The sequence below is a fragment of the Humulus lupulus genome, chromosome X (assembly GCF_963169125.1).
Source record: "Humulus lupulus chromosome X, drHumLupu1.1, whole genome shotgun sequence".
NCBI classification, from domain to species: domain Eukaryota; kingdom Viridiplantae; phylum Streptophyta; class Magnoliopsida; order Rosales; family Cannabaceae; genus Humulus; species Humulus lupulus.
Genome location: NC_084802.1, coordinates 59,805,734 through 59,821,671, shown reverse-complemented (window position 1 = coordinate 59,821,671; position 15,938 = coordinate 59,805,734). Strand labels below are relative to the sequence as shown.

The 15,938-nt window shown below is 34.5% G+C and overlaps 1 protein-coding gene across 1 annotated transcript; it reads left to right on the top strand.

Annotated features, from left to right (window-relative positions):
* Positions 1-4,306: 4,306 nt before the first annotated feature.
* On the top strand, positions 4,307-15,541 carry LOC133805871 (uncharacterized). Its single transcript, XM_062244019.1, has 5 exons — positions 4,307-4,416; positions 4,495-4,587; positions 4,678-4,788; positions 4,882-4,994; positions 15,403-15,541. The coding sequence occupies exons 1-5, from the start codon at positions 4,414-4,416 to the stop codon at positions 15,539-15,541; spliced, it is 459 nt and encodes a 152-aa protein (XP_062100003.1). The 5' UTR covers positions 4,307-4,413.
* Positions 15,542-15,938: the final 397 nt, after the last annotated feature.

The following is a 15,938-nucleotide window of genomic DNA, read 5'->3' as shown; positions in this document are numbered from 1 at the left end:
TATAGTGAGCATACAAAAAAAGCGAAGTAAAAACCTTTTCAAACTCTTTTACTTCGCTTTTCAAATTGGTGCTCTGAAAAAAATTACTTACCACTTCGTTTTTTTAAAAAAACGAAGTGAAAAATTCATAGTGGAGAGAGCCGTGTTTGTTTGCACAAGCCCTTATATTATGTTTAGAGATAGTAAAAATGCAAAAAACTGGCCAAACCAAACGCGGCCCTTGTGCACTTTTAACTTCAGTTTTTAGGTAAAAACCGAAGTAGAAAGTGTACCTTCCACTTCGGTTTTTACCAAAAAACCGAAGTTAAAAGTGTCCAAGGGGTATGACTTAAGGACCTTTAACTTCGGTTTTTTGGTAAAAACCGAAGTGGAAAGTCCACTTTCTACTTCGGTTTTTACCAAAAACCGAAGTTAAAAGTGCTTTATAAGTCCCTTCCCTAGACCCGAACGGTCATCTTCTCAAAACATCTCTACCCTCTGTGCAAAAAGAAATCTCCAAAACCTCCATTAACCACCGTGAGCCAACACCCATTTTGATTCTCCAAGCCTTTTTTTTTTTTTTCTTTATTTCTTGCAATATTTCTACCCTATAAACCGAAATATAGTCCAAAAATCTTTTGTTTTTTGTTTTTTAGAGAAAAAAAAGCATTTGGCCGTGGGTTTTTTCTCCATTTGAAAGTGGTGTTTCTTGCCGGATTTTTGACATTGCAAGGGGATTTTGAGCTTCAAAATAGGTATAGATTACTAAAATGTGGTTTTGATGATAATTTTTTAATTTTCTATGTTTTTTTTAATTTTTTTTATTATTCCGAATTTAAAATTAATATAATTAATATTTTATTAATTTTTATAATTATTTGTTTATTTTGTTAGTTTAAATAATGTGATAAAAATTAGGTTTATTATAAATATATATATATATATATGCATATTAGTTAGTTTTAGAAATTTTGACAATAGATAAATTTGTTTTTTAAATATTTGAAAAAAAATAAATAGCTTGAAGATGATCAAAGTGTTATTCATTAGTTTCATTAACTAGTTTGATTTTTTTTATTTATTGATTTGATAATTAATTATGTAGTTTACTAATTATGTAATGTTTTAGTAGGGTCGTTGATTGAGTGGTGAACTTTGTTGTTCATTTCAGGTGCATTGAAGATTAATATTGAAGGTTAGTTATTTTTTGTATTTATATTACTATAAGATTTATGTATAAAGATAAGACTAATGTAATCATGCATATTAGATTTAGTGAAAGTTATGTTTGAAAATTAGTGAAGTAGGCTCTGGGAAATTTGCGTGCTGTGGTGATATAAGGATGGATTGATTTATGCTTGATTATTTTGTTTGTTTGGTTGTTGTTATAGGAAATTTTGAAATTGCGGTATGCTATAGAAACAGAGGATACTCTGCCGAATTTTTAAAAAAATTTATAAGACTAGAACCTAATAATGATAGATTCATCTATGCTTGATTATTGTGTTTGTTTTAAATGGTTTTATAGGTAATTTTTAAATTACGGTATGCTATAGAAACAGAGGATACTCTGCCGAATTTTTTAAAAAATTTATAAGACTAGAACCTAATAATGATGGATTCATATATGCTTGATTATTGTGTTTGTTTGTATTTATTTTATAGGTAATTATGAAATTACGGTATGCTATAGAAACAGAGGATACTCTGCCGAATTTTTAAAAAAATTTATAAGACTAGAACCTAATATAAGTTTTTTTTCTAACTTATTAGGAATTGAATATTGTTATTAGTATGGATAAATCATGGATGCTTGAGAGGAGAGAAACATCACAATTTCAAGATGGATTCAACAATTTTTTAGAGTTTTGCCTAAAGAATTGTAGTGATCCACAAAAAATTCGTTGTCCTTGTATCGATTGTGGTAATGGAGTAAAGGGGAATATTACCATGATAAAGGATCATGTATTTTGTCGGGGATTTGATATGAGTTATAGTAAATGGTATTGGCATGGAGAATTATTAAATGATGACCCATATCCATTAGGTAGGCGAGGTGTAGATGATTTTGAGAGTAATGATTTTGATGATCATCCTATAGAATTGCTTGATGAAGCACAAGAAGAGTTTTTTCATAATCCAGAAAAATTTGATAGTATGGTTAGAGATGCAGACAGACAATTGTTCAGTGGTTGCAATAAACTAAGATTGCCCACGATGGTTAAATTTTATAACATAAAAGCAGAAAATGGAGTTAGTGATAAGTGTTTCAGTCAATTTTTAGCTGCTTTCAATGAGATTTTGCCGCTAGAAAATTGTTTTCCGGAGTCTACATATGAAGTAAAGAAAACATTAAGTTTGATAGGGTTGAAGTATGAGAAGATTCATGCATGTCTGAATGATTGTATTTTATATCGTAAGGAGTATGCAGACATGGACGCTTGCCCAGAATGTGGTTTATCACGGTACAAACCTAACAAAAGTAAAGAGATTAGGAAACTTATTCCTCAGAAAGTGCTATGGTACTTACCTTTGATTTCCCGGCTGAAGCGATTATATCGAAGTGCAGAACACTCTAAGAACTTAATATGGCACGAGACTGGACGAGTGAAAGATGGTAAACTCCGGCATCCTGCAGATTCACAGGCCTGGAAGAAGGTAGATTATATCAATCCAGAATTCAAAAATGAACCAAGATGTCTTCGTCTTGGTTTAGCTGCTGATGGAGTAAACCCGCATAGATCTCTTAGTAGTAGGCATAGGTCATGGCCTGTCTTCCTGGTTATGTACAATCTTCCTCCTTGGTTGGTGATGAAAAGGAAGTTCATGATGATTTCATTAATGATTTCGGGCCCAAATCAATTTTCTTTCAACTTCCTTACTGGAAAGATTTACTCGTTAGACATTGCTTGGATGTCATGCACATAGAAAAAAATGTATGTGAAAGTATAATCGGTACATTACTTGATATCCCAGGTAAAACCAAAGATGGTTTGTCTAGTCATTTAGATCTTGTTGAAATGGGTATAAGACACCGCTTGGCACCTGAAGAAAAAGGGGCTCGCACATATTTGCCTCCTGCTTGTTTTACATTGTCTAAAGAAGAGAAGCAAGCCGTATGTCAATCATTGGCAGGGATGAAAGTGCCTGATGGTTACTCATCGAATGTTCGAAACTTGGTGTCTATGGAAGATTTGAAGTTAATTGGAATGAAATCACATGATTTTCATATATTAATGCAACAATTACTTCCAATTCCCATTCGGTCAGTTTTACCAAAAAGAGTTAGAGATAGTGTGACAAGTGTGTGCATCTTCTTTAATCAACTATGCGGAAAAGAATTGGAAATGAAGAAGTTGAATGCATTGCATGATGAAATAGTTGAAACTTTATGCAAGTTGAATGCATTGCATGATGAAATAGTGACCATATCTCGTGCAGAATTAGATCAAGCTCATTTAGTTGTGTTGGAAAACAATCCCGAAGTTCAACCCTATATAACAAAGCAAAACAAGTGTTTTACATAACTGATCCTGCTGATGATAAATGATCAGTTGTTTTACGAACCCCGGAAAGGCAGTTTATAGAAGATGAAAATGACGAAGAAAACGATGATTTGTTCCATGACAATTTTATTGTTGGACAACCAATACATGAGCAAGTTGAGAAAATCCATGATTTCCATGAAGTTGATGATGATGGGGAATACATTAGAAATGATATTAGAGACGGAATATGGGTAGATTGTGGATCAACCAAGAAAAGAAAAAAGAAAAGAAAATGTGTCCAGTGAGTAATGTATTCATTTTTATGTTAAATATGTATTTATTTATGTCATAATTGTAACGTTAATTCTTGTTTATGTGCAGATGACAATTTCTGAAGGGGAGAACACACCAAATAGGCGAGGCCCAACAAAGAAGAACAATATCAATAATCAAAAAGCTAAGGGAATAAAGAGAAATATTCAGTTTAATGATAAAGGTCAACCTATAGGGAAAGCATATAGTGAGATGCAATCGTACCTTGGAGTTAAAACTAGGAGAACGGTCTCTCTCAATTATAAGGATTGGAGACAAGTCCCACAAGAATTGAAGAATAGAATATGGGAGGATGTATATGTAATAAAATATTTTATGAATATTTTAATTACTTTAATATATTGATCATTTTCATGAATTACTTTGCATTTCATTAATCATTTTCTTTCTATTTCAGGGTGCCTTTAACATTTCAGAAAATTGGAAACCAGAATTAATGAAAAGTGCGGGAAGAATGATGAGAGATTTTAAGACCAACATCATTAGTGACTACATCTACCCTTTGGCAGAAGACGGTCTGATAGATGAACTCCAAATCCTTCCTAAGAAATATCCAGAACTTGACCTAGAAGATTGGAGGACATTTGTTAGCCACCGTTTATCTCCTGAGTTTATGGTACTATTATGTATAAGATTTATTAGTTTTGAAATACTAATAATTGCTTAAAAACTTATTGTTACCTATTTAATGTAGGCTTTGCGGGAAGCACAACGTGAAAGAGCTCTCAAATATACTTCGAGGCATCGTACATCTCGTAGAGGGCTTGCCAATGTTAGAGAGGACCTGGTAAGTAATTCGCATCACTATTTTATAACTGTCAACTTGTTATGAAGAATATTGCACTCACCAACTTTAATTAATTGTTGTATGTTGTAGAAAACTGAACTAGGTGTGGCAGATGTAGAACGGTACCAAGTATGGATAAGAGCACGAGAAAAGAGGAAGGTTCTTGTCACAGATTTGGACAAACAAATTGAAGCAAGAATTGTAAGTGGTTTCAAGCAAGTATTTTAAAGTAATTTAGGAATGATAAAGTTCTTATAAGTCACTAATATAAGTGACCACTGGTTTGTTCCACAGAATGAGCTGAAAGAAAAAGTTAGTAGTGGAGAAATCATTGCAAAGGGTCGGAATGACATATTAACGCAAGCTTTAGGGACACCTAAGCACCCAGGGCGTGTAAGAGCACTTGGGTATGATATTATTTTTTATTTGTTGCATTTAACTTAATTCTATAATATTTTAGTTTTAAAATAAATTTGGTTGATTATTGTAGGTCGTTTGCGAAGATTTCGTCCATCTTTGGAAGAAAACCAAAAATAGCAACAGAAATGGCTGATGTTGTTAGTAAGAAAGATGCAGAAATTGCGAGGCTCAAAGCAGAACTTAAAGCTTTAGAGGAGGAAAAAGCTAAACAAGCAGGTGGGATAGATGATATGGATGAACACGACAATGATGACGAGCAGAGCGACGAAGAATACCACACACCGTACATGCAGGATGACATACCGTACATGCAGGATGTGTTACTTTGTTTGGATAATATTCATAATGTGGTGGCAGAGGGTGTTATCATTGATGGGGTGGGTCCTCTGACTATTCATGGTGTTCAACTGACAGACGAATACGCGAGGGTGCGAGTCACCAAAATGTTACAAGAGGATGCTGAAATCCCATGTTCTGTTGGGGAGATACACTATGTTCGAGATACTTATGACACATTCCTTCCTTGGCCAAAAGATTTAATTATGACTGACCAGGTATAAACGAATTCTTTAATTTGTTACCTATTAAAATATTTGTTGGTCCAGTATTTTAATATTATTTTTACTTGATGTTGCGTAGGGTCCTCTAAGAAAGAAACCTCCTATGTCAAAAAGTTCATCCAAGGATATGTCAAAACCTCCTATGACTAGTCCACATCTGTCATCAGCTGGGTCTCACGTCAATCCAGAAAACACTCTGACCGAAGGCCAACCATTTGCCGATCACATCATGAATCGCATCCATGTTAGCCTTCAGTTTATGGTGAGAGAATTTTGCAGAGTTAAGGGAATAAACTCAGTCGTCTCCATTCCAGTGGACCCAACATTCATGAATCGCGAGTCAATATTCCTAACTTCAGAGGATGTGGAACAAGTTGCTACCTTGCATATGATTGGAGGCTCAGCAATGATATTCGGATTAAGGTATCCCTTAAACTAATTCTTTGGAATGATAGGAATTTAGAATCAGTTATGAGTACTGCTCTGTGATCTGTTGAAAATTTTCATAGACATTGAATGTTTACAGGTTTGGGAAGTCCTATTTATAGGGGAAACTCTGCCGAAATTTTTCAAAATATTTAACACTAAAGAAAATTTTGCAGATGCATTTAGGAGTCCCTATTTCCAAATCAGCGTGTCTATTACAAGTTTTATGACATTGAACGTCTTAGCATTAATAATGTTAACGATGCAGAGCGATCAACCATTGACTTGGCGAATTGGTTGATGACCATGGATAGAGTTGGTCAACTTTACTTTATACCTTGGAACATACGGTAAGAAATAGTGTAAAATTTTCTTATTTGATTAGTCATATATTAAAAATTTAATTATTTTACTTAACATACACTTCTTATTTTAGGGAACATTGGATGTTGGTGATTGCTATGCCAAAAGGAAAAATCGTGTTCTTAGATCCATTGAAATCACACAAACGTCCAGAAGAAATTGATTCAATGATAATGAGGTAAGTTTTAAATTTTTTAAAATATTTCTTAATATGCAACAAATATTACATGTTACTACATTTTAATAACTTTTGTTAATTTTCTTTTTAAATAGTGCATATTATAGAGCTTCTTCCAATGCATTACTCGGCAATCCCACAAAGATATTCAATGTTACATGTCCAAGACAACCACAAAGTCATGAATGTGGTTTTTATGTCTTGAAGTACATTAGAGATCTTGTACGGGCATCAAATGCAATGACTACGCTAAAAGAAAAAGTAAGTTCATTTTTTATAATTTATTTGCTATCGATAATCTATGAAATTAATTTATATTTATTAATTTTACAGTTTGGTGGGAAGACGCAATATTGTGAGATTGCAGACCTCTTGCCAATCCAACACGAATGGTTAGGCAAATTGATACCATACATTTATCAGTAAGCCTATTTTTGTTTAGTTGTAAGTTTAGTCTTTTGTAAATGTATTAATGTTAAGGCTAGTTATCTTACTTAAGTACTTGTATTTTATATGTTTATGTACAACATTTTTATTAATAAAAGTTATCATATTTTCATTCAAAAAAAATTCTTAACCAATTTCAATTGTAAAAATATATATAATTGTAATATCATATAATTAAATTGTTGAAAAATAATTAGGCCAAAAAAAAAAATTAATTAGATCAATTAAATAAAATTAGGCCAAAATATATATATAAAAATAGAAACCATCCATTTAAAAATAATTAGAAACATATTTTAAATAAAAAAGGAGGGCACTTTCTACTTCGGTTTTTAGGTAAAACCGAAGTAAAATGTGCACTTTCTACTTCGGTTTTACCTAAGAACCGAAGTAGAAAGTGCCCTTTTACTTCGGTTCTTAGATAAAACCGAAGTAGAAAGCACACCTTTTACTTCCGTTTTCCCTAAAAACCGAAGTAGAAAGTGCCCAGGATGCTAGCGTATATACACTTTCTACTTCGGTTATTATGTAAAAACCGAAGTAGAAAGTGGGGATTCTACTTCGGTTTTTAGCTAGTTTTTACTTCGCTCCGAACTACTGCGGTTGCGAATTTTAGCGAAAACCGAAGTAAATCAAGCTTAAAAACCGAAGTAAAAGCCCCTTTTCCTTGTTGTGAATTGTGAACAATCAAGTGCCATGGGAACAATTCGAAAAAAAAAATAATACAAAATACAAAACCTAACCCCAAAAAAACTAGAATTAGATTCATATAGAAAAATTCAACTCTAAGAATTCGATTCATTTATTAAGTTATTTTTATATAGATACAAGAAACTTATATCCAATATTCGAGAAAATGTTCAAGATTGAGAGAAAGCAATGGTAAGTTCATATGAAAAAGAGAATAAAATTGTATATGAAGAAGAAGAAGAAGACCAGGGCTAGTAGCAAGTGACAATGGAGTAGCTAACAATGACGTCTGGAAGAGAACAAAAAAAAAATAGAGTCGAAGGAGGAGGAAAAAGTGTTTAAAAAAAATTAAAAGTAAAGAAAAGTTACTGAAAAAATAAAAAAAAACAAAAATAAACTTACCGAACATATTTTTAAATTTTATTTTTACATTTTTATTTAAATAAGTATAAAATTATTTATTTTAAGGTTACTAAACAACCCCTAGGCCAACAAAATTATGTACTACCATTAAAATGTATATACCATGATACAAAATTATATATTACCATTATGTATAACAAGATAGAAACTAAATATCATCGAAAAAAAATGATACACCATACCACAAAAAAAAAAAACACTAGTTGGAAAATAATATACCAACAACCCATAAAAAATAAAATAAAAATCAATATAACTTTAAAATAAAAACTAATTGAACAAAACTAATATACATATACCACTATATTATAGTCATACGCTTCTAAATAAATAAATAAATAATAAAAAAGAGAAAATTGGAAAAATTACTATATAATAAAATTAAAAATTTGAAAAAAAAAATTCTATTTTTCTCTAACTTAAAAATAAAGGACATTTATTAATTATCATTCTAAAAAGGAGAGGTTATTTATTATGACTATCACTTTAATGAGATGCAAATGAGAGACTTATATGATAAGAGCAATTTAGGTAATCAATAATGTTAAAATGTCATTTTGTAGCACACCAATTTTTTTTTAGTTTAATAATTTTGTGCTTTATTTTATTTAATTGTTAAGTGTTATGAATTATTTTATTTAATTGTTTGATAGAAATTGTGTTTATTTAATTGTTAATTATTTTATTTATTTATTAATGTATTTTGTGATTAAAACGAACTTTGATTGAATGTACCAAGGTACATGGTAAGTAGTGATGCACCTTAGTAATTAATTGTGTGCACGTGCGTAGTTGTATGGTGTATATGCAGTAGAAATTTTCTATACACCTTTAATTCCTTTTATTAGAATTATTTTATTTAATTAAAAAAAGAAAAAAATAATAAAATAAAGAAGAGAGAAAGGGATATGGGCACGTGACATAGTGGGAAAAGGAAGGAATTATTTTCCTATTTTATGTGGCAATTTGATGATGCAAATTGATGATGGCTAGATAAATTGATATTTTCTTCTTTTAGTTTAACTGAAAAATACCTTTATTTAAGAAATTAGAATAAACAAAATTAATGGAAAGTTAGAAAGAGGAAACTTACACATTCCCATATTAGGACTGGTGTGGCTAGGTTAGATTAAAAGGAATGAAAGAAAAGAGAAGAGAGCATTATGCTTTTGGTGTCGTTGGCCTAGTGAGAGAAGGAGAGAGAGTGAGCGACTTAGAGAGAGAAAGAGAAGAAGGAGGAGAAAAAGAAGAGGAAAAATGTTCAATCCTAGGGTATGTCTCTTTATACTTGTGGTTTCTAGACTCTTTTCATTTAATTCTTGTGTTTTGACAAGTGTTTTTTATCGTTGTTGTTGGTTTTCTTCTTTTCTTCACGTGGGTTTCGAAACCCTAGGCTTGAACAAGGGGTGGTTATAGTCTTGGGTGTTGGTCACTTTGTGTGTTCTTGATTCTACAATCAAGAGAGGTAATGAATCTTTAGCCCTATTGTTATTATGTCTTCTTGGGTTATATGGATTGATGGATTTTTTTTTTATTTTGATGCATGAAGGATTTGACCTAGGCGTGTGGCTTGGGTATTTTCTGTGGTTTGGTTTGTGACATTGTTCTATTGTTGGTCATGGGAAAAATCTTACTATGATTGAACTATAGAAGGGTTTTGTTTTAATTGTATGAAATAATATTTGATGCTATGTTCTGTTGGTTTAAAAGTTCTATGTAAAAGCATGAAGGGATTTGGTTGTTTTGGCTAGGGGAGTTTCAACCTAGGGGTGATGCCCAAGCATGTTTAGTTTCACCATTTGTTTTAATGCCAATGTACTCTTAGAAACATGATAGGTTTGTAAGATTTTAAATGGGTTCTTTTAAAAAAATGTTAATAGATGCATGCTAGGGCTTAAGTGTTGTCTTGATCTATTTTATGCTAATGTAATTCTCCCCAATATTTTGTAAACATGCAAAAAGAAAACATGAAATATGGATGATGAGGTTTCAACCATAAGTATGAAGCATGATGAGTTGTTTTTATTTTTGGTGTCACCCATGCATATTAAGAACATGCTAGGTTAATTGGTTAAATGAACGGATTATCTTAAACCTTTTATAAATTAGTGTATTGGTAATACATGAAGATTTATATTTGAGTTTTGAGAAGCATGAATTTAAAATAGATTTTATGATGAATATTGCTTGCTGAATTTTGGGTATAATTGGTGAGTGAATTGGTAAAACAATGATTTGCATGCATAAGTGATGTTCCAAATGCTATGTTGATTTTATCTAATTAAAATGGTATTTTAATTCACATTAAAATGATATTTTTACTCAAATTAATACCTGCAGTTTTTTTTATATATATTTTATGAAGAAAATAAAAAAATTTAAGTCCAAATTTATGATTTTTGAGTGATTAATTTGTTGCTGGAAGTTTTTGGTGAAATTGATAAATGTCTTTTGAATGAGAGAAATAATGTGTTTATTGAAATAAGTTAATACGCTAAACTATGTATATATTAAAATGATATATATATTTTTTTAAAATGTAACCATGAATTTTCACATTTTTAATAAGTGAGCTTTTTCCTTATTTTTTAATAAGAAAATGTTGGGTTTAAATTCACTAGTGACATCTAAACAAAATAAATAGTTGCTGAAAGTTTATATTAATAAGTTAAAAATAATTATTTTGTTTAACATATATGGGTTTACACTATATAAATGAAGTGTTAAATAATACAAGCGAAAATATATTTTTCCCACACTTAAATAAATATTTTCTCACACCAAATCTTGTAATTTTGTTAATTTAAAAGAAAATGTCATTTTTCTAAAGGAAACATGAAATCTATAAGTACTTCTAAATAATTTCAAGTTTTGTTATTTTTCTATGCAAATTAAATAATAAATGAAATTATCATTTCACGAAAAACTAAGAAGAAGGTTAAATAAATTATTTTTAAGTGGTTAAATCCAACTTAGAGATTTAAGGAAATAAATAATGGTGAAGAAATCACATTGCTAAATTTTTATTTGAAAAAAGTTAGAAATAAGCATGTAGGAGTTATAGTTTTAACGTCACTTTTTAACAACACTCCCACGTATGCATGTCGCATGCAAATACACTTTTACGTTCAAATATATGCCTATTATTCATCCATATAATTTTGACTTGGACACCATGCATGGATAATAGGTAGAATTTGCATTATTCTTTTGTGATTCTATGTGAAAAATGCGCATATTTGGAAATTATGTATAATTTTCACCATGTGTGCATGACCCTTGCACACATGGAGTATATGTGTTGGACACGAGAAATCTCATGTGATGCTAAAGAGTACTATTTGATTATGATTATAGGCTCGTTGTGAAGTTTGTTCCATTTTTGCTTTGCTCAGACCTAAGGTAAGGAAGTTAGATAAAATCTTTTATTTATGCTATGAAACAGTAAGATTTGTTTGTATGAGGATATATGCTATGTATGATGAAGTACCATGTGATATGAATTATGAAATGCTATTTTGAGATGAAGTGATGAATTTGATGAATCATGTATTTCCGTTGTGTTGATATGACTAGATTGCATGTGTTTTGTATGCTGTATGAAAAAGTGAATGGTTGTTAGCATGTTGAATGCGACACAACAAAGGGGTTACTAAGGATATAAGACGTAACCCGAGTTACTAAGGTATGACGTAACTCATAGGGCGGACGCGCTGAGGTTATTCAAGGACTAGATCCTCCTGTTTACCTAAAGATGTGACATGGACAAGAGAGGGGGCCATGCTCACAAGGATGTGATGATGATGTTTTAATATGTTAATGATATATAATGCATGATAATGATGTATGATGATGGCTTTTATGTATGATTTATGATGATAACATTTATGTATGATGATGACGTTAAGTACGATGTATGACGATGTATGGATATAATGTTGTATGAGTCTTACGATATGATTATGCCTTTGTTGTGTTTTTCTTTGTATGTTGTTTGTACTTCCTTATGGAGCTTTTAGCTCACCCCCTTACTTTCTCCCTTTCAGGTAATAAATAGGGTTTCTCTTTGGCACGCACTGTGATGTGAGGGGTTCCGACGTCAAAGTGTGTATGGCGTGGGGGTATCCTATGGGTGAATAAATGATCAGCTTAGACGCCAACTTTTAAAGACGATGTTATGATTTTTAGATTTCAAAATTTATCAGTGGGACTTGAATCACATTTATTTTAAACGTTGCATGATAACTTTTATTTTTATTTTAAACTATTGGGCCCAACTTGTTTGTTTTAGCAAGGCCCCATTGGATTTTCATATGTTAAATGGTTTTCCTTAAATAAGTCTATGAGTATGATGACCTTTGACAAAGTAGTAGTCTAGGGCCTTTTACACATTTCTCTAAAAAAATAAATTAAAATGAGAATATTAACTTTTTGATGTCATTGTTTTAGGTCATTTACTATAATTTCTCTGGACCTCAATCCATTGTCTTTATTAGAATGCCTTCTAGCCTTGACCAACTCATGATCTTTGAATTCTCAAATATATGGGCGTTAGCAGCATTATAAATAATATCGAAAAAGATAGCAAGACAGAAAAAAATACTTTAGGCTTTCATTGAAGAATCAAAAAACAGAACTTGATTTCTAACACATAAGAGTTTTTGGGCTGAACCTATTTATTGGAAAAAAGGTAAAGGTCCTAACTAACTATAAGAGAAATAACAAAATTACAAATATAAAGTCTATTACTTCCCCTCAAGATAGATTATAAAGACTATGAAGACCTATCTTGGATACAAGATCATCAATCTGAGTAGAATTCAAAGCCTTGGAGAGTATATCAGCAAGCAAGTTCATTATGCATAGAAACATGAAGATTCTTGTTTATCCCTTGAGTGATCTTCTCTCGAACAGGGTGGTAGTCTATCTTTATGTGTTTTGTTCTTTTTGGAGAACTGAATTAAATAAAATGTGTAAGGTTGCTTGGATATCAAAGTATAAGAGGATTGATTTTTGTTATCCCCGTTTCCTCCCCGCACACGTGGCCCCATACACTAAGGCCATGGGCTATCCTGAAGGGACCCGAGGCCCAGACTGAGCCCAATAGATGGGGAAGGAGTACATCCTGGTGGCCCAAATACCAGTAAGCTCAACATTATGCCAGAATATAAGTCGGGACCATGAAGTTGGCATGTTTAGTCTTCCCGGACCCAGTGTAAGGTGTCGTCTGGGATGACGATAAGGACGACGTTTCCAAGTCTAAAATGAGCCAGGACGATAAGGGATGAACTCGGGCTCTGGTAGATGAACCAGGGTCCCGGTAAATGCATCGAGATGTTGGTAAACGAACCCGGATTAGGTGATTGGGTTGGGCGTGATAAATTGTGCCCGATACTGACATCACTCCGAGAAACACGGAGTTTTGTCTCCTCAACTAACCTGCAGAAGAGATTACATACAAAATGTACTCCATTATTCAGAACAGTACTGCCACTACTCTGACGGTTTCTGTCCCCCGGATCTCCTTAGATGCCCACGCGAACCAGACTGAAGTTGCGTACTGTTGTCAGTCTTACAACGTGGTTATGCTCAAGCCGGCCCAATGGGCCTTGAGTAGTGTATTTTATTTAATAAAATCCTTTGTATTAAGCCTCCATCAGTGAGAAAATAGTGTTTATACCCTTATTGGGCCCGGATTAGTCCGACCCAAACCCAGAGCACTCAACTGCCTATAAATATGAACAGTTGTGCACTGTGGAAAGGATCCAGATTTTCTCTTGTAAGCAATTACTTTGCTTAAACTTGCAGAAAACTCCATTGTCAAAAGCTTTCTAAGCTCTAATACAACTGACTCGTGGACTAAGGCTCATTAATGCCCCAACCACGTAAAAACCTTGCTTGCATATTCTAAATCCTTTCTTTTTAAGCTCTCTTATCTTTTATAATTCTAGTTTCTGAAAAACTTGGTAAAAATTTTGGTGCTTTCATTGAGAGCTAACGAAAGTTTTCAAAAATATATATATATATATATCTAGTATCTGCAACAATGGTGAACACGAGACATACTACATTCGATCCTGCTCACCAAGAACAACAAGGCAATGGGGAGCCATTGCCCAATCAACCTCTCCCTCAAACCCAACCTAAGGGTCCGCCCTATCAAATGCCCCAGCCTGAGGATTCCCAGAATTTTGAGGACGATGCAGACTATGAGGAGGGTTATTATGAGGAAGACGAGGAAAATGAAGAGGGATACCATGATCACGAAGCTGAGGATTTGGTGATTCCTGAAGAAAAACTGGATCCCGACTAGGAGGACCCAGAGGTGGTTAAACTGAGACAAAAAGTCCTAGATCATGAGGCCAGGATAGCCGAACAGAAAGAAGCCACTCGCAAGATGCAAGAATCCCTCTTGGCCCTTCAGGCCTTCATTGTTGCCCAAGGATTGGCGATCAATCCTCCAACTATTCCTCCTCCAGGAACATGGCCCTCGGCCCCACCAATTAGGACCGACAGCCTGAGAATACGAGGCCGATTCCTCCTCTGGGACAAGATCCCAGAGTCAACCCATCTAACCCGACTCAAGAAAAAGGGAAAGCCAAAACAGCTGACCATGTAGGAAAAGCAAACCCCCTGAGGAAAACTCACCCTGTCCCGAAAACTGGGGCCAACCCAGGGTCACTCCCTAGGAAAGAGAAGATGCGTCCCATCCTAGGATGGGATCATTCGATCGATCTGCAAGGGATGCGCCCCTAGGGTACCAAGCCCCGAGCTGTCCCTAGAAGACCGGATGGGAGCAATGTTTCCACCCTAGCGCCACCGTGAATAAATATCACCAAGTGCGCTCGCATGCTGATGAGTTGGAAACCGTTAGTTTAGGGGACGACACATCCCGGATAGACCTGCGCGATGGTCTAAATGCCCGAAAGGAGCGGGCTCGCAAGGAGAAGATCTGCCCCCAAGGGGGAGATCTGAGGAATAACCTCAATGACAGGAGGAACGAAAGGGTCCCCCTAGACGACGGAATGGTCAGACAGTTCATGGAAGAGCTGGTCGCATTAGAGAAAGTCACAGACCGCCTGGTTCAGAAACAAGAGGGTGGAGGTTCTGATTCCGAAGAGGAGGAAAAAGAACCATACGCCAAACACATCCTAGATGCGGTGCTCCCGAAGGGTTTCAAAATGCCAAACATGCCAGCTTACACTGGGAACACAAACCCCAGGGACCACTTGTCCCGCTACAATTGTTTGATGACCGTAGCCTACGTCTGTGACAATGGCAAATGACTGTGTTTTTCAATCACTATAGATGGACCCACGGAAGAGTGGTGGAAGAGGCTCAAGCCGGGATCTATCCAATCCTGGTTCGGACTACAATCGACGTTCCACAAGCAGTTTGTGGTCACCATGAGGATGGACATGCAGATCAGCACTCTCGCCAACATTAAGCAGCTCCCCGTGGAGACTCTGAGGGCCTACATCCAGCGCTTCATGGAAGAAGCCTCAAAAACCAAGGTTGATGATGGGCAGTGCCTGGTGGCCCTCCAGTCCGGGATCTGAGCTGGGTCCCCTCTCTGGGACGACATGCAGCACAGTAAGGTGGCCACCCTTGAAGAATTCATAAGAAGGGCACAAGGCTTTATCAATTGGGAGGAGGCTCGAATGCAGGCATTCAGAGGGCAGCATGGTCCCCAGTCGAGTGCCTAAACCTTTCCCGGGTATGGGAGGCAATATTCGACCCCTCACTATCCAACACCCTCGGTGGCGCCAGGGTCAACAGGTACTCCCGGAATGACCTTCGCAGCCCCGACGGTCTACGGTCCCGCTTCCTCAGGATACGGCCTG

What these genes read in the sequence shown, in the direction of transcription:
- LOC133805871 (XM_062244019.1), top strand. An exon ending in AACAAATTGAAGCAAGAATT is followed by an intron (nt 4,789 to 4,881) that starts GTAAGTGGTTTC and finishes TTTGTTCCACAG; the next exon opens with AATGAGCTGAAAGAAAAAGT. An exon ending in GGGCGTGTAAGAGCACTTGG is followed by an intron (nt 4,995 to 15,402) that starts GTATGATATTAT and finishes CAATCACTATAG; the next exon opens with ATGGACCCACGGAAGAGTGG.